Source organism: Megascapheus bottae, chromosome 11 (genome assembly GCF_031878675.1).
Source record: "Megascapheus bottae isolate mThoBot1 chromosome 11, mThoBot2.hap1, whole genome shotgun sequence".
Taxonomy (NCBI): Eukaryota; Metazoa; Chordata; class Mammalia; order Rodentia; family Geomyidae; genus Megascapheus; species Megascapheus bottae.
Window position 1 is genome coordinate 27,950,620 of NC_143519.1, and position 25,026 is coordinate 27,975,645.

General features: G+C 33.7%; 1 protein-coding gene across 1 annotated transcript in view; it reads left to right on the forward strand.

The window, feature by feature from the left end:
• Klhl1 (kelch like family member 1) overlaps nt 1-25,026 on the forward strand; it is a 243,075-nt gene that overhangs the window by 164,378 nt on the left and 53,671 nt on the right. The window contains exon 7 of the mRNA XM_090341711.1: nt 12,052-12,276. Within this exon, the coding sequence (XP_090197837.1) occupies nt 12,052-12,276 (225 nt within the window). The remainder of the gene's footprint in view (nt 1-12,051; nt 12,277-25,026) is intronic.

The window sequence follows — 25,026 nt, forward strand, 5'->3', positions numbered from 1 at the left end:
ATGATTCATTAAAAAGAGAAAATTCTTGTTAATCTACAATGTACATACAATTATGTATCATTTCTTTTTCTCTATCCCTCTCTCTCTCTGTCTGTCTAATTTCAGCACCTTTCACTAATGATATAATCTATCAACCAAGCCTTTAATTGCAATCTTTGGGAAACACTTCGCATATACCACCACAATACCAAGCTATTATTTTTCAATTTGTTGGCCCTGGTAGCTCACTATTTTGAGGCCAGTTAAAGCAAAAAGTTCACAAGTTCATTGCAAACAACTGGGTTTGATATTCAATCTCCATCATTTATGATCATGCCGGAAGCTAATTATTTTAGTCCAGTGGGGACAAAAAATAATCTTGGAGTGGCGCTGAACATCTATTGACCTAAGTATGGTGGGAAATACAAAATAACATGTGGTTCAGGTCTCTCCATGCATAAAGCAAGGTAACAAAGAAAAGTGGGATATAGGTGCAACTTAGGCAGTAGATCCCCTTGGCTTAGCAAGATTGCCTTGATTTTAAAACACAGTCAAAAATAATATACTCTGTATTTTGTTGTTATCTCTTAAAATTAATATAAGTAACATGGCAGTGCTGTACTGATTGCTGCTGGTTCACATCTTTCTAAACTTAGCTACTCATATGGCAGGGATCTGAGGACTGATGTTCAATACCATCCCAGACAGAAAAATATACATAGCTAGGATAATTTGCAGTTGTGAACCAAAACATATGGCTTGATTGTTGAATGGTGTTTTATTGACTTTATGCTGTGAAGGGTCTTGAACCCTCATGAGCCACTATTTCCAGTCTTAATTTTTAACGCATAAAAGTCAAAGGATAAATAGAATATTTGTCCTTAAATGACTTTTCATGCTGGGTCTTTCAAACAGAAAATAAAATATGGATTTACTACATTTACCTTAGTAAGTGGATATATTGAAAGAATAAAATTATTTTAGGAATAGCACAGTTTTGAATATGTTCTTCCAAATATTACCATATACCAATTTACAAACTTCCTAAAATAAACATATTTGAGAGTAATTCATTTTCATTAAATCGAAAATATGCTTTGTGATACCTGTAATATTGTATATAATATAATTCTCTTATACGAGTCCTACAGTTCTATACCAAATAACTAAATTTACTGCTATAAGAAAAATGTGTTTTATCCCAGAATATATGCTACCCATAACATATCCATGTAACTTACTATTCAACTTTAGTCATTTAAGTTTGCCCTGCCTTCCTTAGCTCACCGATTTTCAAGGACTATTTCTGATACATCAGCATTTCTCGTACTTTGATTGAAACTTTATCCCCTTTCTTACAACTTAAGACGTATCATATGATCTTCAAAGGGACTCAGTCTTGCTTATGAAAAAAAATAGGCTCTTTACTTATTTCAAATATCTCTTTAATACTCACACCAATATTAATACTGTCAAGTTCTCTTACCATATTCAGTAGGGAATAATTATAAAGGGCAAGGAGTTTGGCCTAGTGGCAGAGTGTTTGCCTAGTATGCTTGAAGACCTGGGTTCAATTCCTCTGTACCACATGAATAGAAAAAGCTGAAAATTGTGCTGAGACTCAAGTGGTAGAGCTCTAGCCTTGAGAAAACCCAAAGACAATGCTCGGACCTTGAGTTCAAGTCCCAGAACTGGCAAAAAAATAATAAATAAAATAAGACAAAACTGTTTATTAAATCATGTTCTCCAAGTAGATCTCAATATTTTTTGCTCACTCAACAGCTGTCCTTCATATTCTATCATTCAATATTGATCCAACTGTTTTTTTTTAATTTTCTATAAAAATTTTCTTATTATCTATGAGTAGCTATACAAAAATTCTCATATCAAACATGCAAAGTTATTTGTGCCTCATGCACATTTTCTTTAAAGCATTCATATGTTAATATTATAGACTTACGAGCAGCAAAGAGTATTCATGAAAGCACAACAGAATATATTTTCTTTATTTCACTGCAACTATAAAGAATATGTATCAAATAAAAATTGCTATTGTTATGGTATATATCATTAAGAAAAATTTGTTACCTGATGATTATGGATGTTTTGCACAAATAATATTTCATATTTTGTTTTACAATATCTATCTTGTTGGAATTTTTATATCAATGAAACCTTCTTGATATGACTGGATTATAGGATGCATTTTTATTAATTTTATATCTCTGAAAAAATTTTGTGTAAATTATGCTCCACATTCAATTAGCATTAGGTCCTGATATTTAAAGGATGCCTTTAGGAATATGCCAGCACTTGAATGTGTTTCCTAAATGAATACATATACTGGAACTAATGACTTATGCACATAATGGTATGCTCGATAAAGGGCAGTTTAATATCCATAAAAAATTCATGAATACATACTCATGTGTATCAGAAAATTAAATTTATTATTTTACACTGGAAACACATCAGCTATTTGCATTATTCAAGTAATCCAAGCATACCACAGAGAGAAGAGAAAATAATTTTAATGGTGTTAAAGAGGATGAGCTAAAATTCTCTGGCATAAGCAGAAATTAGGATGATAAAAACATTGAGTCCTTACTGGTAACAATAGTTATTTAATATGAGCAGAGCATATTTATAAACAAAAGCAAATTGTATAATAGAAAATTATTTCATTTTCTGTCATCCAAACAAAATAATACCCCCAAAGCAAAGTTTCCATACTAGATGTAAATTTTTTTAAATATAGCAATTTGTGGCCAGGCGCATAGCCTAGTGGTAGAAAGCTCACCTAGCATGCATGTAGTGCTGGGCAGGATTCCTTTGTACCACACACACAGAAAAAAAAAAAAAAAAAAAAAAAAAAAAAGAAAACAGAAGTGGCGCTGTAGCTCAAGTGGAAGAACGTGAGCCTTCATCTGAAGAGTTCAGGGACAGTGGTCAGGCCCACAGTTCAAGTCCCACGAACGATAAAAAAAAAAAAAGCAAATTGTACTTATATATTTGTCCCTGAGTTAATATAAGTATGTACTTATTAGAAATATACTGAGGTTTTAAAGTAACTTTAGAAAGAGTTTAGACTGCTGAATTTTGAGCTTAAACGTTTGCCATAATGCCAAATATTTTAGACTTATGATAGTTTATCTAGTTCTATAAAATAGGAAGAACTGTGTGAGCCTTCTAAGTATATCATCAATGTCTACCTCTGAAGCCTGGATAGGAATATATAATAACATCAAATACTGACTAATTGAACTTTTGAACTTCACTCAGATTAAACTCCGTTGTAAGATTTGGAAATGTATAAACTGTTGCTTTCTGATAATGCTGCAGCATTATGTTTCCTTTAACATAGAGAAGAATAATCTTTCAACTATTTTTCTGACATTGTAATTATTATACATGTACTAATTATAAAAAGTAAAGCACTCACTACATTACGAATGTAATTGTAATCCCTCTATACATCACCCTGATGATAAAATAAAATTTAAAAGAATGTTGCCTGTTGCTGAGATACTTTTTTTTATTGTAATTAGTAAAAGGGTTACATGATATTTGCCAGATAGAAGGTGCATTAATTCACATACATTGATACCCTTTCACATGTCTTGATACCCATTTCCCTCCCCCCCCACACTCCCCACCCGTATTGGTTTTCCCCCCTTCCCTATCAAATTTCAAATATCCAAATACAAATAAATTCAATATATCAGATAACAAAGTGAGATACTATACCAATATGAGATAACCAAGGGACAGCAAAGGAGATGAGAGACAACATAGTACATTAAGGACAACAATCATTCAGCAAAATCTTGATACATAAGGCCATATAATGTGAAGCTAATTGAAAGGACCTCCAGGATATTGAAACAAAAGTCATATAATGCTGAGATACTTTTATGGCGCAAAATGGCCATAACCTCCAGCACTTATCTCCAATTAACCTCTAGAAAATGGGAAGTGGGGCTTGGCTCAAGGGTAGGGCTGTAGCCTTGAGCTGAAGAGCTCAGGGACAACACCCAGACCCAGGGATAGGGTGGTAGCTTTGAGATGAATAGCTCAGGGACAGCGCCAGGGAGTTCCAGCCCCATGATTCCACCCCTCAAAAAATTAAATGTAAGCACTGCTATATCATATTAACTTATTCTTTTTATTTTTCATTTTGTTCTTTTGCTTACTTATTTTTTGTGGCTTCCTTCATTTCGTAGTGGCCATTTACCTGCAACAAAGAAACATGCAATGTCACCCCCCCCAAAAAAAAAAAAAACTACGATTTTTTATTCTTTGACCTTTCTACAAAAACAACACAAAGTTTCAGAACTCTTTTTTGTTTGTGGGTCATGGGGCTTGAACTAGGACTGGGAGCTGTCCCTGAGATTTTCAGCTCAAGTAGTATCCCTGAGCCAAGCCCCACTTCCCGTTTTCGAAAGGTTAACTTGAGCTAAGAGTCTCAGGTCCTTTTGTGCAGGGGCTGGCTTTGAACCTTGATCCACACATATCTCAGCCTTCTGAATAGCTAGGATTACAGGCGTGAGCCACCGTATCATCTTAGAATTCGTTTTATAAAAATAAAACTTTATTACATATTTCCAGGAAACCAGTGCTGCTGAATGTTACATTCATTTGACCCAAATATAAAGTATAAAAACTGAATTGGAAAGTTTCTGTAGTTACAGTTTCATACCACAGGCAAACTCCTTGTTCACCTGCTTAGGGGCCTAACATTATTCTTTAAGGTACTGAGTGACAAGCCAGACTGCAGAATGTTTACACAGGCCACCTAGGATTCCATTGAAGTTTGACATTATAATTCCAGAGCGAAGGCTCAACAAAGGGGTAAAAAAGAAGACTATGTTGTAGTTATTATTCTAATATTCCTTTCTATGGATCTTAGCTAGTTAATTCTTGTTTTTAGTTATTGGTGTTTGTGTGTGTGTGTGTGTGTGTGTGTATTAATACATTGTGCATTGGGTTTAACATTAAAAAGCAATAAAGGAAGCATAATGATTAGTTCATCAACAAAAGATCATTTACATGTTATAAAAAGAGAAGGGACCCATTTGTTACTAGACTGAAGGTCTAGTAACAAAATATGTATTTAATATAATTACGAGAAATACATTGTATCAACTCAAATTTAACTCTTGGAAAGCATCATTATTTTTAATATCAATAACTGAAACTCATTTCTTTATCTTTTTTGAATTTAATTTTATTGTCAGGGTGATATACAGAGAGGCTACAGTTATATGCAGACCAGAATTTTGAAATAGAACTTTGTATATTTGATAAGGTTTAAAATTTTAGTGTTTGAGTCAAAGAAATATGATTGGATTGTCAAAGTTACAAGCTAAAGGTCACTTCAAGGTCTCTTTCAGAGAAACACAACTAGGAAGATGCAGGTCTCTTGATTCAGCTAAAGGGGGAATAAAGACTCTGAGAGGCACTTGTCTCTTCTTGACCTGAAAGCCCTAGTGCACAGACTGACAGCAGGCTAGCATAGAACTGTTCTAGCTTTGATTAAGGCATTTGTTGCGTTATTTAATGTCAAAGAAAGAATACATCAAGGGAAAAGCTGTGATCATTCCAACTGATATTCTTTTGAGAATGAAGTAGAGAAAGTAATAAGAAAATTGCATGATTGCTTCTTTCTGTTTATCTCCTTTTGCAATCATAGCTGGGACACTTAGGGTAGGGAGGGAAGCGGGGAGGGGTGGTGGGGAGGGAGTCAGTATTCTTGAGACAATCCCCTATGAGCACTGGCTGCTTCTGTAGTGGTTAGCTGACTAGGCAGGTGAAAGAGAATGAAGAAGAGTTTTCATTCCTGTAAACTTACATCATCTGCTTGTTGACTTCCTAGTCACAACCAAGGATTTCAAATTTATTCGATTAGTAGCAAAGTGTCTGATAGCAGTAAATATACCAATCAACTCAAAGAAAGTATGCTAATGAAAGAGTGTATTGACAAAGAAATGAAAAAAAATAAACAATGGCCTGAAAAGCTTTAAATCGTAATTCTATGATGAAAATATCATTTCCTAACACTATTCAACAAATAACACTATTCAGTAAGGAGCATATATTTTAGTATATTCATATTTGGTCAGTTCATTGGATTTTTATATCTTTTAAATTAAGTAATGTGTTAATTTCTAGCTTTAAATTCTAATAAATTTATTTTCCTATTCAAATAACTTGTCTGGATTATTTATCCTTAATTGTCTTCTTTTGCAGCATTATTTGTAGTATTGAAAGTCCAAAATTAGGAAATGAAATATCTCTGTGAAATTAAACATCTTGACCTGATTTTTACTTCCTTTGCTTGAATTGGACAATGCACATTATTGGAAAATTTTAAAGCCGAGCTTTTCAATCCACAATTTAATAACTGGATAATTTCTAAAGCATGGAACTCAATAGTTCTCATCATAAGGCCTTAGGAAAATGACTCACAATTCTGTGTCAAAGGAAACTGAGTTACTCAATTAGGCAGTTGAAATGACTTTAAAAGACTACATGGCTTTCTGGGAAGAAAAAGCAATATAGTGAAGGGAACATCCAATTTTTCATTTGTGCCCTTTTCTGTCCTTCCTTCTTGATGCTTGCTTTCGCAACCTATTCAGTCACATTGGTTCCATTTGACATTTGAATTTGACATATACCATTGGATATAACTAATTTAAAGTTACTAGTTTGCAGAAGCAATAGAAACAACTAAAATTCATGAATAATCTCTGGTGAGACCAGTTTTCTTCTCTAAGGGAACTCTCTTATAGAATCTTACCAGGTTGGCTAAGGGATATTTTAATGAAGATTTATACTTCCCTAAGGATTCTAGAGGAAGAACTAAGTCACAGTATCTAGGCATTGGGAAAGAAATTCATGATAAGCTAAGTTTTTGTTTATATCCTTTTTTTGTTTTTCTGTAAATAAAGAACTTTTATCCCTTCAAAGCCAAGATCTTTATCTACAGAATGAAAGAGTCTGTATAGACAAAAAAAAATCACTTGTCAGTGAATTTAACTTTCACAAATAGCAATTATCGAGAGCTAGATTTTTCTTTGTCAATTTCTTTATAAAGGAACTATACATGATCATTCTTGATCTTGTTTCATAAGCTTACAGAATTATGCTTTGGAATAGGTTTCATAAATATTTGATATTAATCTTTTAATGTGTGGTAATTTTCCATCAGGCTGTGTTTTTAAATTAATTATTGTATTTTATTGTCAGGGTGATGTATAGAGGAGTTACAGTTACACTCCTCATGTAGTAGGTACATTACTTCTTGAACATTAATGACCCTTCCCATGTTTTTCTCCCAATTTTGTCCCCCCACCTCTTATGCCTTTAGGATTCTTTAGCAGAGGACTCCAATAGCTCAAAAGTTATGGGCATATGGCCATACAGGAAGAGGCTAAGGAAATAAACTCCAGGATATAGAAACAAAATGCTTATTTTTATGGTTGTTCTTAATGCTGTTATTTTTTTTTATTACACAGAGTGACACTGTATGTATCCTTGATTGTGAGACAAGTAAAGTCCAATTGATTTTATAGTCTTCAAGTAATGCATTTAATTCAAAAATGTTATTTTTTACTTTGAATGTCAAGTTGTGTGAATTTATGTATAAGGACAATCATTAAGAAGATGACAGCTAAAATAGACTCACAGCAACATATTATATTTGATCATTTATTGAGAAGCTATTTTAATGTTTTATTACTTTTAAATAGTTATACGAAGAAATTGCTATTCATCAAAGAAGTTTATGAATACAATGCATCTTGATCAATGGCATTCCTTCTATAATATGCCTTCATTTGCTATAAAAATGTAGAGAAATAAAAATAAGATTTAAGAAGTTTAAGAAGATTTGATGTAGCTTTTTAAAGTTCTTTTTTTTTTTTTCCTTGTGTGTCATGGAGCTTGAACTTGGCCTGGGCGTTGTCCCTGAGCTCTACAGCTCAAGGCTATCACCCTACCCTTGAGCCAAGCCCCACTTCCCGTTTTCCAGAGGTGAATTGGAGATAAGAGTCTCAGGTCCTTTTGTGTCTGGGCTAGCTTTGAACCTTGATCCTCAGAGATCAGCCTCCTGAGTAGCTAGAATTAGAAGTATGAATTGTGAGCCATGATGCCAGACTTAAATTTCACTTTTCTATAATCTTATAAGCAACACAAGATCTGCTTTAAATAGTAATGGACTGGGCTCAGGAGTTGGGCCTACTGGTAGAGTGCTTACCTAGTATGCAAGAAGACCTAGGTTCCTCAGTACCACATACATAGGCAAAAGCAGGAGGTGGTGCTCAGGTTCAAGTGATAGACCTCTAGCCTAGAGAAAGTCCAAGGACAGTGCTCAGGCCCTGAGCTCAAGCTGAGGACTGGCAAAATAAATAAATAAATAAATAAATAAATAAATAAATGCATAAATAGTAATCAACTAGAATTTTAGCTGTAGGCTTAAGTCATATTTATATATTTATGTTTAAAATATAATAGGAAGTTACAAATAAAAATACACCTCCCCTATTTCCTAAAGTAAGTTACATATTTTAAAACACATACAGATTCACTCATATATCATTCCCCCCATATCTATTAGAATTTTATATTGATTTAATGTCACCCAAATAGTTTAGAAATCAATACAAAAATTGTATATTCTGGAAACTGGTGGGGCTCATGAAGAAATTATTTAATTATAAGAAAAGTTAAGTAAAGTTAGGTAAATTAAGATTGTGCTGTATACATGTTATTTGTAATGAATTTTCATTGATCACATCAAATGTTTTTAGCTAATGGGAAAAAATAAATTCTATAAAAACAATCTTTTTTACAGAGTTCTTGAAGCTAAAACCTCAAATCAAGGAGATATACAGGTTAACTTTTTCATCTGTTTTTTTATCACAGTGATAAAAACCAAGATATGATAATAAAAAAGGAGGAAATATTTATTTTGGCTCATAGTTTCAGAATTTTGTATCCATGGCTAGCTGCTTCTTTGTTTCTGGACAGTGAAGAAGGAAAGCATTGCAATGGAGAGGAGAGAAGACAAAATTTCAACTTACAATGGACAATAAGCACAGAGAAGGAAAAGGGGTGGGATATTTTCTTGATATATTCCTTCCTTACTGAAATTTGAACTGAGGACCTCACACTTGTTAGATTGGTATACAATACATTACACAGTGGTTATTTCATAAGTACATAGAAAACAATAACTTATCTCCATGCTTACAAACAATGAAACATTTTATTAGTGCATCAAAAATGGTGTTGGTGTCTAGATTCTCCTAGCCAAGGATCACAATAGCTCAAAAACTATGTACATATGGCCATATAGAATGAGGCTAAGTGAAATGAAGAACAGGATGTGGAAATAAGAGGTTATCTTTGTGATTGTTATTCTTAATGTACTATGTGAAGTTATTTATTTTCTCTTTTTTTCCTCCTATGATTTATCTTATGTTGTTATTGCATCTGACTTTGGTACCTGACATATTGTATATACATTTATTTGTTTATTTGAGATAGGGAAGAGAAGGAGAAAAACAAGACTGGGAGGGGCTGGGAGAAAGAAAGTGGGAGAAAAATATAGGAAGGGGTATCAATCTTTAAGAAGTAATGTGGGGCCAGGAGTTTGGCCTAGTGGTAGAGTGCTTGCCTGGCATGCACAAAGACCCGGGTTCGATTCCTTGGTACCACATGCATAGGAAAGAAAAAAGCTGAAAGTTGTGCGGAGGCTCAGGTGGTAGAGCTCTAGCCTTGAGAAAGTCCAAGGACAGCGCTCAGGCCCTGAGCTCAAGCCCAGGACTGGCAAAAATAAATAAATAAATAAATAAATCCATCACTTTAAAAAAAAAAAAAAAGTAATGTACCCACTACCTGATGATTATAACTGTAACCCTTCTATATATAACTTTGACAATAAAATACAATTTAATGAAAAATAGTATTGGACAGATATATTTTGTTTAAATCTACAGATACATGAAAGGCAATGAGATTTTTCTTTGCAGAAAAATCAAGTAATAGGTAATTAATTATAATAATAGTCCCATTTAGTCTTGAAAACTTATATGTGCCAAGAAATATACTTTTCCTTTTTTTTTTCAAAAATGCTGGTCAGTTTTTGCTGATGTCTTAAAAATATGCTTCACAAAATCTGACTAAAGTTTTGAGGCATCAAGATTAAAGGACTAAAAAGCTCTTATAAAATGTCATCTTGTAATTGATTTTGCTCTTTAAATAGACACAAAATGATTTTTCTATTCTAGATCAATGCATATTTTCCCTGGATGAACTCTAAGTGCAAGGACTTGCTACTTTCAGTTGATCCTCATCATTCTAATGCATGGTTTTGTAAAAAGGGTTGTGACTAGGAGTCTGGCAATTGAGCTTATTAATTTTGCATTAAACTTCTAGTAGAAAGGCTGGGCCTTTGTAGTAAGTTCAGCAGAAGAGTTTTATCTTCCTTAGAGTTGCCTTTAAGGATATCTATTTTGTCACTTCAAAAACCATTTCTTACTTAATTTTATGCCATTTAGAAGATAAATGAACTTGCTAAATATTGAATTATATATATTGGAACAAGCCCTGGCATTTATAATGCCAGAGTAGAATACACCAGCATTAATGGGCTTTCCTTTCCTACAAAATATCCATATTTGCCAATATTAATGGATGTCTTTAAAGACACTTACTCCTTTAGAGTATGCATCCATTGCAGGGTTTATAATATTATAGCTCTGTTACTTCTGAATATAGTTTGAATGAGTTGCATCATTTTTATTTCCATTAGCAAAGCTGATAAATGTTAGATTTCAAGAAATAAATGAGTAATAATAACTAGAGTAATAATTTTCTAGATTGACAAACTTTTATTATAATAAGAAAAAGATTATAGGTATTAAAAAGGTACAAAAATATGAAATGTCCTTGTATAAGGGTATTTCATCATTAAAGATAAAATATAGATGAGTGAAAGTTAACAGTGAGCCTGAAACATGATGCCAGTACATTGTTTCTTTCTTCTCTTCTGTCATATATGCATTCAGTCCTTTTTTTCTAGGCTGAGATTTTTCAATGTGAATTGAGCAGATGCAAGCACTATAACAAACCTTACTAAGAATTTAGGTTATTTATTTTGCTTTGTCTTTCCATTTCTATTTTATCTGTCAGATACCATAACTGTAAAACTTTACATAGTGTTGTGGTGCTCAGAATTACATATAGGAAACTTTTTTTTTTTTTTGCCAGTCCTGGGCTTGAGCTCAGGGCCTGAGCACTGTCCTTGGACTTTCTCAAGGCTAGAGCTCTACCACTTGAGCCTCAGCACCACTTCTGGCTTTTTTCTATGTATGTGGTACCGAGGAATCGAACATGGGTCTTCATGCATGCTAGGCAAGCACTTTAACCACTAGGCCAAACTCCCGGTCCCCATATAGGAAACTTTAAATGAAAATAAGTTATAGTACTTAGAGATGAAAACATGATTGACAAGGAAAAGAGATTGTTTTCTATAAATTCAATATCAGTTATTCCTCAAATCCTTACATAAACAAAAGTTAAATAGCATCATAAATACTGGCCTAAACAGCCAACCATCAATGTATTTAAGGCTTACAACTATATACAGAGAGACATGACACTGTTTTATTGACACGACTCATCTTTATTTAGAAATTCTATATGCAACACACACAATTGTTCATTTGAACCTTATCTCACACATTGTCTTCAGGCTGGGACCACTACCACATGATTATAATGTGGAGTATGGACAAAGGGGAGTTTTTGAAATGTGGCCAAACTGTCTCATTCTCCAAAAGCAATGATTCGATGGAGGCAGTTTTTGAGCACAAGATCAAGATGTATTTGAAACCAGCAGAATATTGTTATGTATACTGATCATTAAAGTTGCTACAGAAGACCAAAGTAGTTGAGCTGCTTACTACTCGCCCTATTTTCAATGTTCTAATTTGTACACTGGTTGGACAGGTTCCATGTTGGATTAGAAGCTCATTTGTTAACTATTTGATATTTTTGTTTTACCAGGAGCTACAACCATAGAGAAATATGACCTCAGAACAAACCTGTGGATTCAGGCAGGAATGATGAACGGAAGGAGGCTACAATTTGGAGTGGCAGTTATTGATGATAAACTCTTTGTAATTGGAGGTCGTGATGGCTTAAAGACATTGAACACTGTTGAATGCTACAATCCCAAAACCAAGACCTGGACTGTTTTACCTCCAATGTCAACGCACAGACATGGGCTAGGTAAGGTCTCTTAACTTAATAATATAATTCTTACACATATGTTATTAATGTATTGTGCATATATGTTAACATGTGATATGTATATTCTGTGTTTCTACTTATATAAATTATGAGTTTATTTGAAGCATTTTTTCCATTTAATATTTTTTTATGTTTTCTTGTGTTGACAAATTGAGTTAAATTGTTATCAGAGTTGCAAAAAATACCAAAGTTAATAGATTCCTGAGTTGAGAAATGATTGTTGTGAGAGATGGCTAAAAATATGAAAGTAAAGATTGTTCAAGCTGTTTTCAAAGTTTCATAACCTAATGTTCACCCATTTCATATGGAAAAGGTACAATAGTAATTAAAAGCAAATAGAGTGAAGTCCAAGTGAAGAGCTAGATACTATTAACTAAATAAAATTTAAAATGGATGGCCCTCTCCATAGTGCCAAATACACACCTTTATCTGTTTACACAGGCAACTACCCGGAGACCTTAAAAGCCCACTGTGACTCTAGTACCTGGGACCCCAGGCTAAGAACTCCATGCATGCGTTGTTCATTGAAATGTTCTAATTTTAGTTTCAGCCTTGAGTTATGATACTCATAATCTCTGCCTCCCAAGAAATTTCTATTGCAGGTAAACAGCACACCCTCGGATCAATATTTCTGTTATAAAACATTGTACCTCTTATATTTTATGTATTTTTTATTCTTTCTTGGTAGATGGCATCAATATTCACTCTTTCACATTGTTCTTAGCACACATTGCACTAGTTATATCATGTATTCAGGCCTTAATGTAAATTTTGTTTTTTACATTCTCACTTTTCTTACTTAGCAATTCATGACTATTGTTTATTCCTTGTTAATGTAAATTAAGATTAAACTAAATCTGCTTTTATTTCTAAGTGGTAATATATTTTTCCTACTTTAAATTTGTATCATTTCTTCTATCAGTGCATGTTATTTCTTCCATTTGATCATCTTCTTCCATTTTGCTTCTTCCAACTCTTCCCGCAGTCCCATCTCCTCTGCATCAGCATCTCCTATATATCATCCCAATCTCCACTACTTGCTTCCTCTTTTCTTATTCTTTATCTTCTTGTCCTTATTTCACTTCTTCTTCTGTCAGACATTTTTTGTACTTTCTTTTCTATCTTTGTTCTAGAGTAGCCAATTCAATATGCAATTGTATTTCTCAGTGTATAGGCAGAGAATATGTCAAATATTCTAATTACATAAAAGGTAAAAGCATAAATAATCTTTATATCTTTCTGAAATAATCAGAAATCCATGAGGCAATAAAATCAACTGCTGAATTAAATCATTACTTGCTGAACCTCTTAGAATATAGCTCTCAGAAACATATCTTCTGTTTTTAAAATTTGCACAAAATCCCATTGCATTATTCTTCCTAATGTGAGAGAACTTGAAACCAGAGATGGAACCCAATATCAGAGTATGATAATCAGGTATAGCATCACTAATTGCTTATGCTGGGCTCTCAAATCACATTGTCATTAACACACCAATTTCAGCAACTTCTTCCTCAGCCCTAATATTTCATTTACTCAGAGTATGAATTCAGCTCAAGGCTACCACCCTACCCCTTGGCCTGATCAGAGTTCCTAAGCTCTTCAGTTCAAGGCTACCGCCCTACCAAGAACCAAGCCGCACTTCCCGTTTTCTAGAGGTTAATTGGAGATAACAGTCTCAGGTTCTTTTGTGCCTGGGCTGTATTTGAACCTTGATCCTCAGATCTCAGCCTCCTGAGTAGCTGGGATTACAGGCATGAGCCACTGCGTCAGGATAAAATAATTATTCTTAAAAAAAAAATCTCATGGTGTCAAAGAGTCCACATCAAGATTTCCTTTATGATATTTTCCATGTAAAACACCTAAATGCATCTTATTCCAAAAATCACAAATGACATTTGTTTTTCCTTCCTTCCTTCCTTCCTTCCTTCCTTCCTTCCTTCCTTCCTTCCTTCCTTCCTTCCTTCCTTCCTTCTTTCCTTCTGCCTTTCCTATTAGTTTCTTAGTTTCTTTTCTGTGCCCTTTATTTGTGTGTGTGTGTGTGTGTGTGTGTGTGTGTGTGTGTGTGTGTGTGTGCGCATGTATGCCAATACTTGTATTTAAATAGAGGATGTATAGTCTGTCCCTTGTGTTCTTTTTGTTTTGTTTTGTCGGTCATAGGACTTGAACTCTGGGCCTGGGTGTTGTCCCTGAGCTCTTCAGCTCCAGGTTACCACCCTACCCCATGAGCCACAGCACCACTTCCTATCCTTTGGTTGTTATTAGTCAAGGCTGACCCTCTATCATTTCACAGCTCCAGTTCTGGGTTTTGGTCATTACTTGAAAAATTTTCCACTGATATTTCCAGCCTGGGCTGGCTTTGATAGACCCTTAATTGTTTCTCTCTGTCTCTGTCTCTGTCTGTCTCTGTCTTTCTCTCTCTCTTTAGACTCTTTAGAGACTCTGTCTCTCAAGTTCTTGCATTTGTTGCTCAGATATATACAGTGACTTGCTCCCTGTAGTGTAATTGTCAATATGAGTTTTGAGTGTACACCATAGGCCTGTTATGGTTTTCAATGTATTGAGACACTAGAATACCTGCTTCATTTGCCAAACAGTTAATTAAAGCCTATTAGATGACAGGTAAATTTGAGTTTATGTTGCTCATTGTACATTTGAATAATAAGGTATTAGAAATGACAGTGAATCTGTCCCTGAACTTTTCAACTCAAGGCTATCATCCTACCTCTGGCCCGGAGTGGTGTCCCTGAGCTCTTCAGTTGAAGAAGAGCTCCCTCTCTCTATGACTCTGTCTCTAATTTGAAGAAACCTCTATAAAATAATTTGCACAATTAAAAATTTCAGTAATAATTCTTTCTGTGTTCTAGATTCAAGATATCAACTAGATAAAAGATTTGCAACATTCCACTCTATTTCGAGTTTTTTCTTATTTACCAACAGTGTCCTCTGAAACTTATTCTCAAACTTTCTAAATATGTTTATTTATTGTTTTTCTTTATTGCTTCTGACTTTAGAACGATCTATAAGAAATTATTGTGTTTCTCTGCAATGAATATCCATGTTCATGGCTTCTATTTTGAAATAGAGACTTTTAAGTGAAGGTTTTTATATTCCAAGTTAACTGAGTGATTGCATAATCAAAATATGTTGAATATTTCTATGTCCATTGCAGTAATAGATGTGACATTTGGCCTGTTTTATTAGCACAATATTTTTCATTACATGTTTATAAAATATTAATCCACTATCTTCTTCAGATACATTTCTTTTTTTCTTTTTTTTTATTGGAGGGATAATGTATAGAGGAGTTACAGTTACATAAGTCAGTAGATGAATTACTTCACACATTGATAACCATTCTCATATTTTTGTCCCCATTTCCCTCACCCCCCAACCATCCCAATAATCTAGCTTTCCCTGCTTCCCTTCTTATTTCAAATAAACAAATAAATGATTATAGAATATACCAGGTAACAAATTCAGTAAACGGTATACAATATGATATTAACCAAAGGGAAAAAGAAAAGTAACATAGTACATTAAGAACAACAATCACACAAGATAAAGCTCATGTTTCCATACCCTAGAGATTCTTTTACGACCTTATGTGCCTAGATTTTGAACTCTCTACTAGGAGAATCCTGGATGTGTACTAATTATTATAAATGAGGAAACCATTGAGGCTATGTTTTTTGAGTTTGGCTTACTTCACCTAATATGATTTTTCCAAGTCTTTCTATTTCCTTACAATGGGGTGATGTCATTCTTTTTGATGGCAACATGGAATTCCATTGTGTATAAATAACCCATCTTCTTGATCCAATCATCTACTGGGTTGGTTCCAAATCTTTGCTATGTTAAATAATGCTGCAATGAACATTGTTGTGTTAGTGGTTTTAATATGTCCTTTTTTCTGGACATTTGGGTAAATGCCTAGGAGAAAATTGCTGGGTCATAGGGGAGCTCTATATTTAGTCTTTTGAGGAACTGCCATACTGCTTTCCATAGTGGTTGAACAAGTTTGCACTCCCACCAACAGTGTAGTAGTGATCCCTCCTGGCCAGATCCCCTCCAGCATCTGTTGTTATTAGTTTTCTTGATCCTGACCATTCTAACTGGAGTGGAGGCTCAGAGTTGTTTTTATTTACATTTCTTTTTTTCATATATTTTTATTGTAGTTAATAGAAGGGTTACATTATAGTCACTAGATAGAAGGTGCATTACTTCACATACATTGATACCCTTTCTCATGTCTTGGTCCCCATTTCCCTCCCCCACCCCCACCCCTCATCTTATTTTCCCCCCTTTCCTATCTGATTACAAATAACCATATAAAGATATATACAATATATCAGATAACAAGGTAAAATAATGAAACAATATGAGATAACCAAGGGACAGCAAAAGAGATGAGAGATAACATAGTACATTAAGGATAACAGTCACTCATTATATGGCTTTTGTTTCTATATCCTTCAGGACTCTTCTTTTAGCATCATACTATATGGCCTTATGTGTCTAGGGTTTCCTCTATTGTAAATCTCTGTTAGGAGATCCCAAGGTTTCTACTGATTATGACACATGATGGAATTCATTGAGCCTAGGTTCCTTTGAGTCTGGCTTACTTCACTTAATATGATTTTTTTCTAAGTCTTCCCATTTCCTTACAAATGGGGCAATGTTGTTCTTTCTGTGAGCAGCATAAAATTCCATTGTGTATAAATACCACATCTTGTTGATCCATTCATAAATTGAGGGGCATCTGGATTGGTTCCATATCTTTACTATGGTAAATAATGCTGCAAAGAACATCATTGTGCTAGTGGATTTAGTATGTCTTTGTTTCTGGATGACTGCGTAAATGCCAAGTAATGGAATTGCTGGGTCATAGGGGAGCTTCATATTTAGTCTTTTCAGCAACCACTATGCTGCTTTCCATAGTGGTTGAATGAGTTTACACTCCCATCAACAATGTAGTATGATCCCTCCTAGCCACATCCCCTCCAGCATCTGTTGTAATTAAATTTCTTGATCATGGCCATTCTAACCAGAGTTAGGTGAAATCTTAGAGTTGTTTTGATTTGCATTTCTTTTATGACCAGAGATGTTGAGCATTTCTTCATGTGTCTATAGGCCATTTTTATTTCTTCTTCAGAGAAGACTCTCTTTAAGTCTTTGGCCCATCTTTTAATGGGATGGTTGTTCCTTTGGAGATTAGTTTTGGAGTGATTCAATTTTTTTTGCTGTTGATATATTTTAGATATAAGGCCTGTTTTTTGCATGGTAAAATTAAGATCTTCTCCCACTCTGTAGGATTTCTATTTAGCTTGCTACCTATGTCCTTTGCTATACAGAAGCTCTGCAGTTTAATGCAGTCTCACTTACCCAAACTTTCTGTGATTTGTAGTGTTTCTGGGTCTTTATTAGGATAGTTTCTACCTGTGCCAAGGAGACCTAGTTTATCTCCAATTCCTTCTTGTAAAGTTTTCAGTGCATCTGCTTTCACCTCTAAGTCTTTGATTCATTTGGAGTTAATCCTAGTACAAAGTGACAGGGAAAGATCCAACTTTAGTTTTCTGCAGGTGCTTAACCAGTTCTTCAGCACCACTTTTTGAAGAGGCTATCTTTCTTCCGTTTTATTTTTTGGCTCCCTTATCAAAGATTAGGTGGCCGTAGGTCTGTGGGTTGATTTCTGGGTCTTCAATTCTATTCCAAGGGTCCTCTGGCCTGTTCTTGTGCCAGTATCAAGCTGTGTTGTTTACTATAAGTCTGTGATACAGTCTAAAGTTTGGCATTGAAAATCCTCCTGTGCTGTTCTTTTTGCTTAGGATTATTTTTGTTATATGGGGTATTTTATTATTACATATGAAATTTTGGATGGTCTCTTCCATTTCCATAAAGAATGACATTGGGCTATTGATGGGTATTGCACTGAATTTGTAGATAGCCCTTGGCAAGATTGCCATTTTCACGATGTTAATTCTTCCAGTCCAGGAGGATGGGAGGTTTTTCCATTTCCTCAGTTCTGCTTTAATTTCATTCTTCATTATTTTAAAGTTTTCATCATAAAGGTCCTTTACATTCTTAGTTCAGTTCATTCTTAAGTACTTTATTTTCTTTGAGGCTATTGCAAAAGGAGTTGCTTTCCTGATGCTGCCTCAATCCTCTGAGATTCATTTTTTTGGCTGTAAATATATTTTTGATATGAAGCCATTGTCTTTCATATAGTAGACTCATATATAGAGGATTTTTATTTCTTCAAAGAAATAAATATTGAACATTTTACCTTTCTACCCCTATTTTGTGTGTATAATATGTAAGAAAACACAGAATAACATTTTGTGTGATCTAATCCCATTTCTTTTATATTGTGTTTTTCCAGTTCTGGGATTGAACACTGTGTCCTTGGTAGTGTCCTTCACCTGTTGAATTTTTGTGCTTAAGGCTCATGCTGTACCATTGAGCTACAGCTTTTTCCTTTTTCCTCTTTTTGTTCTTTTCTTTTTTTTTTGGTGATAGTTTTAGTGGAGATAAGAGTCTTACAGCCTTTCTTACCCAGACCAGCTTCAATCCCATCTTTCTGAGGAGTTAGTATTATAGTTGTTAGCCATAATCACCTGGCTCAGTTCCATTTATTTTATTGAATAAATGCTAACTATATTTTTATAATCCTTAAATTAGAGTTATAACTTTTGCTTCCTGTTGCATAATATTCTTTGTATTTTTATGAAATAGTACACTGAAGAGGACTCTTAATCTGCATTTTTTTTGTTGAATTCATTACAAGTACTAGTTTCTTATGTGTACAAGGGAGGTACCATTTAGTAAAATAATTGTCTCCAAAACAAAATGGAAAGACTAAAATATTTGATTAGATATCCTGGAGCATGATAAAACCAAGATAGCTTTGGAATTTATGTTGAGAACAAAACCATAGTCATATGAATATTTGAACAAGATAAAGATGCTTTCAGGAAAGAATGAGACCATGTATTCCAGACATCATTCCCTTTCAAAAAGGTAATTTAAAACACACAGAGAACTTAAATTTGTTTCTCAAATCAATGCAATAGGTGAATCAACTTGAAACACAAATTGTAAATATAGACAGAAAAGCAAAACCTAAGTATTTCTTCACATTCAGGATATTTGTGCTAAGTGTTAAAATGAATAAAGGAAATAATGTGAGTAAGTGCTTTAAAATGAATTATGATGAATACATTAATAATTAAGGAAAAAGAATGGAGCAAATATTGTTAATCAAAAAAGTTGGATATCTCACTGCTGGCAATCTTAAACAAAATCTTGATAGAGTAATTATGATAGTAATTGTGATAGTAATTATGATAAACAGAAATTTATAAATTAAAAGTAAGAATTTTACTGCATATGTTATGTAAAAGTAAAACCACAGAAATCCACTAGGAAACATGCACTGAAGAAAGGGCAAGTCACATTTAACAATACTGAAGAAGTAGATAGGATTTCTATTGCAAAAATAAGCTAACAACAGAAATCCTATATGAACACTGATATAATGGTAGCAAAAAAAGAGAAGTCAACTCATATGGCACTTTTCAGTGTCAATACTGGCCTCTAGAGTATAAAGAAGACACATTTCAAACTTCTAACATGTGAAGTTTTGACTTTGCTCTTGACAAGTCAAGCAAGGAGGCAAAAATGACATTGTAAGATATCAGTTCTACTAATCTCAGAAAAAAACAGTATCAACCTCAAATCCCTTTTTTTTTCTAGTTAAAAAAATAAAAGGACTTTCTCTAAAGGAACCTCCTAGTGAAATTAGTAGCAAATGTAGTGTAGTAGATAGTGAAATCTTCATTCCCTCTACAATTTGTATGAATTCATAAGGTCTTAGCTTATGGGAGAAATCATCATTAGATATTCATTTTTTCAAAATTAAACACAAGACTCTCTCCCACTTTGAATAGTGCTAATATGTCATGCATTGCCCTGTTTAAAAGAAGGCTTTTGTCACATATGTCTGGTGATTCTTTGCTGGAACTATATTGCAGAAACAACTTGAATTACTGTATTTGAACAAGATAATGACCAAGGTTAAAATGACAAAATTTGTTTCTAGAAATGCTCACCTGCCAAGAAAACAAAATCAATGAGAATTCATAAACTATATGGGAAAAATGTGATGTCAAATAATATTTTAAATAATTTTAAGTATTTTAATAATGTATTTCCTTGAAAAAAATATAGTCCACATTATTATTTATTAGCTGCCTTTTGTCTATTTTTAGGACTCATAGACTAATAATTAATGCATGGCATGAAGCAAGAATCAGTGCAGTACAATCCTCACAGTTGCCTCTAATATAACTAGTTGGACTAGAAAATCTCACTCTAGGCTGTCATCTTTCATTGTTAGAAAGGGAATATTCTTTCCATCAGATCGGTTTTTCTCTAATTTTATCAGTATATGTTTGTCCTCTTCATTTAAGAAATAAAAGTTCTTGAGATCCTGTCAACCTGTTTTTTTGAAAAGCTTGTCCCACCAAATATTGCACATGAAATATAATTTAAATTTGATCACTCAGTATATCCCATCAAGCATTAAAAATAATATAATAAAAAGACAGTAGAAGAGGATGTTAAGGGTGCAACTAAAATGGATAATTCTCTTGACAACATGCACTCATATAAACAGATAGTTAAACCCAGAAAAAAACTAAGAGAATGTTACTTCAGAAATTTGTGAAAATAACGTGAACGAGGATCAGAAGTATTAACCAATTTGTTCAGATTTATTTGGCTCAAGGATGGCAAAACTGAAAAACTACACATATATATGTGTATATATATATGTGTATATATATATATGTTGCTTTCTTTATTCTTTTTTCAACTCCATTTTGATTATTTATTGTATTACTCTTACCAGTAATGCATCGTTTCATTTAGCAAGTAGGTATGTTGATTCTTAATATGAAAGCCAGGTGTTTGGAGGGCTAATAATCAAAACTTCATTAAGAAAATCAGAAATAAATAATATTATCATCCAAAACTGTGAAAGGCTTTCTTCAGTCTTAGTGTACATTTATATTTTTAAGAACACATATTCATTTATCTGATTTAAATAACTAAAGAATATGCTTCAAGTTCCTTAACTGCTTTTACTCTCCACTTGACACCTACTGTACACATGATTAGTTCATCCTCTGAGAACTATATTTCTCTTGAAATTGCAACTTTTTTGTTTTGTTTTTTTCCATATATTTTTATTGTAATCAATAGAAGGGTTATATTATATTTACTGGACAGAAGGTTCATTACTTCATAAACATTGATACCCTTTCTCATGTCTTGGTCCCTATTTCCTGTGCCCCCCACTCATCTTGATTTCCCCCCTTCCCTATCCAATTTCAGATAACCAATTAAGCATATACAAAACATATCTGATAACAAGGTGAAATATTGTAACAATATGAGATAACCTAGAGACAACAAAAGAGATGAGAGATAACATAGTACATTAAACGCAACATTTAATATGCTTTAAGTCTGAAAAAATGAGATGCAAATAATGTTTATTATTTTTTCAGCGTGTCCAGTCAGATTTCTATAAGAATAGCAAAAATGTGAAATAACTATCATTATAATATACAAGAAAACACAATGCATTCCATTTTAAGGAATTGAATAAGTCTTAATATATACATATTCATGTACATAAAATGTTATCATATATATGTATATATCTATACATTGAATATATGTATTCACATATCATGTATATTTATATATTTCTGAAATCATATCACAAATCTGATGAACATATTTTGAATTATACAGTGACTCTTCTACAGTGATACTGTAGAAGAATACCAAGAACTCAGTGTCTTGTAAAGAAAACAGGTATACCTCATTCTCATATTTTTCTTGAAATGCCAGAGCAAGACATATAACTTTTCATAGATGAGGATGACATCATGTTTGGAGCATAAGCAAAATAAAATATCACAGAAAAATAGGGAATTGAAATAGATTCAGGATTCATGGTTAATATCTTTATAATTACACTTATAAGAGCTTATATTTGCTGTGACACCTTATTCCTTAAAGACAATATCCTCAGTAAATGACGATTAAGGCACCATAAAATTCCATTGTGTATAAAGACCAAATCGTTGTGATCCAATCATTTACTGAGGGGCATCTGGGTTGCCATCTTTGCCATGATATATAGTGCTGCAATGAACAGTGTTGTGCTAGTGGCTTGACTATGTGCATCTTTTTGGACCATTGGGTAAATGCCAAGTAGTGGCATTGCTGGGTCATAGGGGAGCTCTATGTTTAGTCTTTTGAGGAATCACCATACTACTTTCCAGAATGGTTGAACAAGTTTACATTCCCACCAAGAGTGTATTAGCTATCCCTCCTGGCCACATCCCCACCAGCATCTGTTGTGTTAGAATTCTTGATCATTGCCATTCTAACTAGAGTGAGGTGGAATCTCAGAGTTGTTTTGATTTGCATTTCTTTTATGGCCAGAGATGTCGAGCATTTCTTAATGTGTCTATAGGACATTGTTATTTCTTCTTCAGAGAAGTCTCTCTTTTAAGTCTTTAGCCCATCTTTTAATGGGATGGTTGTTTCAATGGGATTCCAGGCTACCATCAGAAAGAATGACATCTCCCCATTTGTAAAGCAATGGAAAAACTTGGAAAACATCGTATTAAATGAAGTAAGCCAGACCCAATGGAACATAGGTTCAATGGTTTCCCTCATTTGTAATAATTAGTACACATCTAGGACTCTCCCAGCAGAGGAGTACAATAGCTGAAAACATATGTACATAAGGTCATATAGGATGAGGCTATATTAATGGACCTCCATTACACGGAAAAATGACCTTAATTATAAGTGAGTTTTGTTCTTAATGTACTAATATTTGTAATGTTTTTCTTCTTCTCTTTTGTTGCCCTTTGGTAAATCTCATATTTTCCAGAATCTGACATTGTTGCCTGGTATATTCTATATATATGTTAATCTGTTTATTTGAAATAGGAAAGGGAAGGGGAAAAATGGAGGGAAAATGGGGGCAAAAACATAAGGGGTACCAATGTTTGAGAAGTAATGCACCTTCTGTCGAGCGAATATATCTGTAACCCATGTTTACATTAAAATAAAATTAAAAAGAAAAAAAACAATGACTAAGGGTCTAAACTGCATAAAAATTTACACTATGAAGATGATATAATTCTGACATTTAATATTCAGTCACTCCTCTATTACAAGAAGTTGCTTGATAACACAATGAGGAACTTTGTACATGCTTATAAAACAAAGGAAAAGCAGTAACTTTCCAAATAAATCTAATTGGAAAATGAAACCTTACACTCAATAGGTATAGGCACAGGTATACAGAATCTTAACATCTGATGATTTCATACTAAGAATTTATATTACAATAGCATTTTGGAAAACATTTAAGAGTGACAAAATGTAATAGAAGCAGGAAATAATTCCTAGAGAAAAAAAAACTCAAGGAACTAAATTTTTGTGAGATATTGAAATAGTTAATCTTTTTTCCCACATATTTTTATGGTAAATAGAATGGTTACATTATATTCACCAGGTAGAGGGAGCATTACTTCAGAAACATTGATACCCTTTCTCATGTCTTGGTCCCCATTTCCCTCCTCTCACCCTACCCCTCATCTTGTTTTCCCCCCTCCCTATCCGATTTCAAATAACCAAATAAACATATATGCAATATATCAGATAACAAGGTAAAATATGATAACAATATGAGATAATCAAGGGACAGCAAAAGATTTAAGAGATAACAGTACATTAAGGGCAGCAATCATTTGTTATATGGCTTTTGTTTCGATATTCAATTAGGGTCATATTATATGGCTTTATGTATCTAGGTTTTGTACTATTGTAAATCTCTGCTAGGAGAGCCCAAGATTTCTACTGATTATGACAAATGAGGGAAACCATTGAGCCTAGGTTCCTTTGAGTCTGGCTTACTTCACTTAATATGATTTTTTTCTAAGTCTTCCCATTTCCTTAGAAATGGGGCAATGCCGTTATTTCTGGGAGCAGCATAAAATTCCACTATGTATAAATACCACATCTTCTTGATCCACTCATCAATTGAGGGACATCTGGGTTGGTTCCATATCTTTGCTATGATAAATAGTGCTGCAATGAACATCATTGTGCTAGTGGATTTAGTATGTCCTTGTTTCTGGATGAGTTAGTAAATGCCAAGTAGTGGAATTGCTGGGTCATAGGGGAGCTCCATGGTTAGTCTTTTGAGGAACTGCCATACTGCTTTCCATAGTGGTTGAACGAGTTTGCACTCCCACCAACAGTGATCCCTCCTGGCCACATCCCCTCCAGCATTTGTTGTTATTAGATTTTTTGATCCTGGCCATTCTAACTGGAGTGAGGTGGAATCTTAGAGTTGTTTTGATTTGCATTTCTTTTATGACCAGAGATGTTGAGCATTTCTTCATGTGTCTATAGGCCATTTTTATTTCTTCTTCAGAGAAGACTCTCTAAGTCTTTGGCCCATCTTTTAATGGGATGGTTGTTACTTTGGAGATTAGTTTTGGAGTGATTCAATTTTTTGAGCTGTTGATTTATTTTAGATATGAGGCCTTTGTCTGTTTTATGGTTAGTGAAGATATTCTCCCATTCTGTAGGTTTCCTATTTAATTTACTAGCTATGTCCTTTGTCCTACA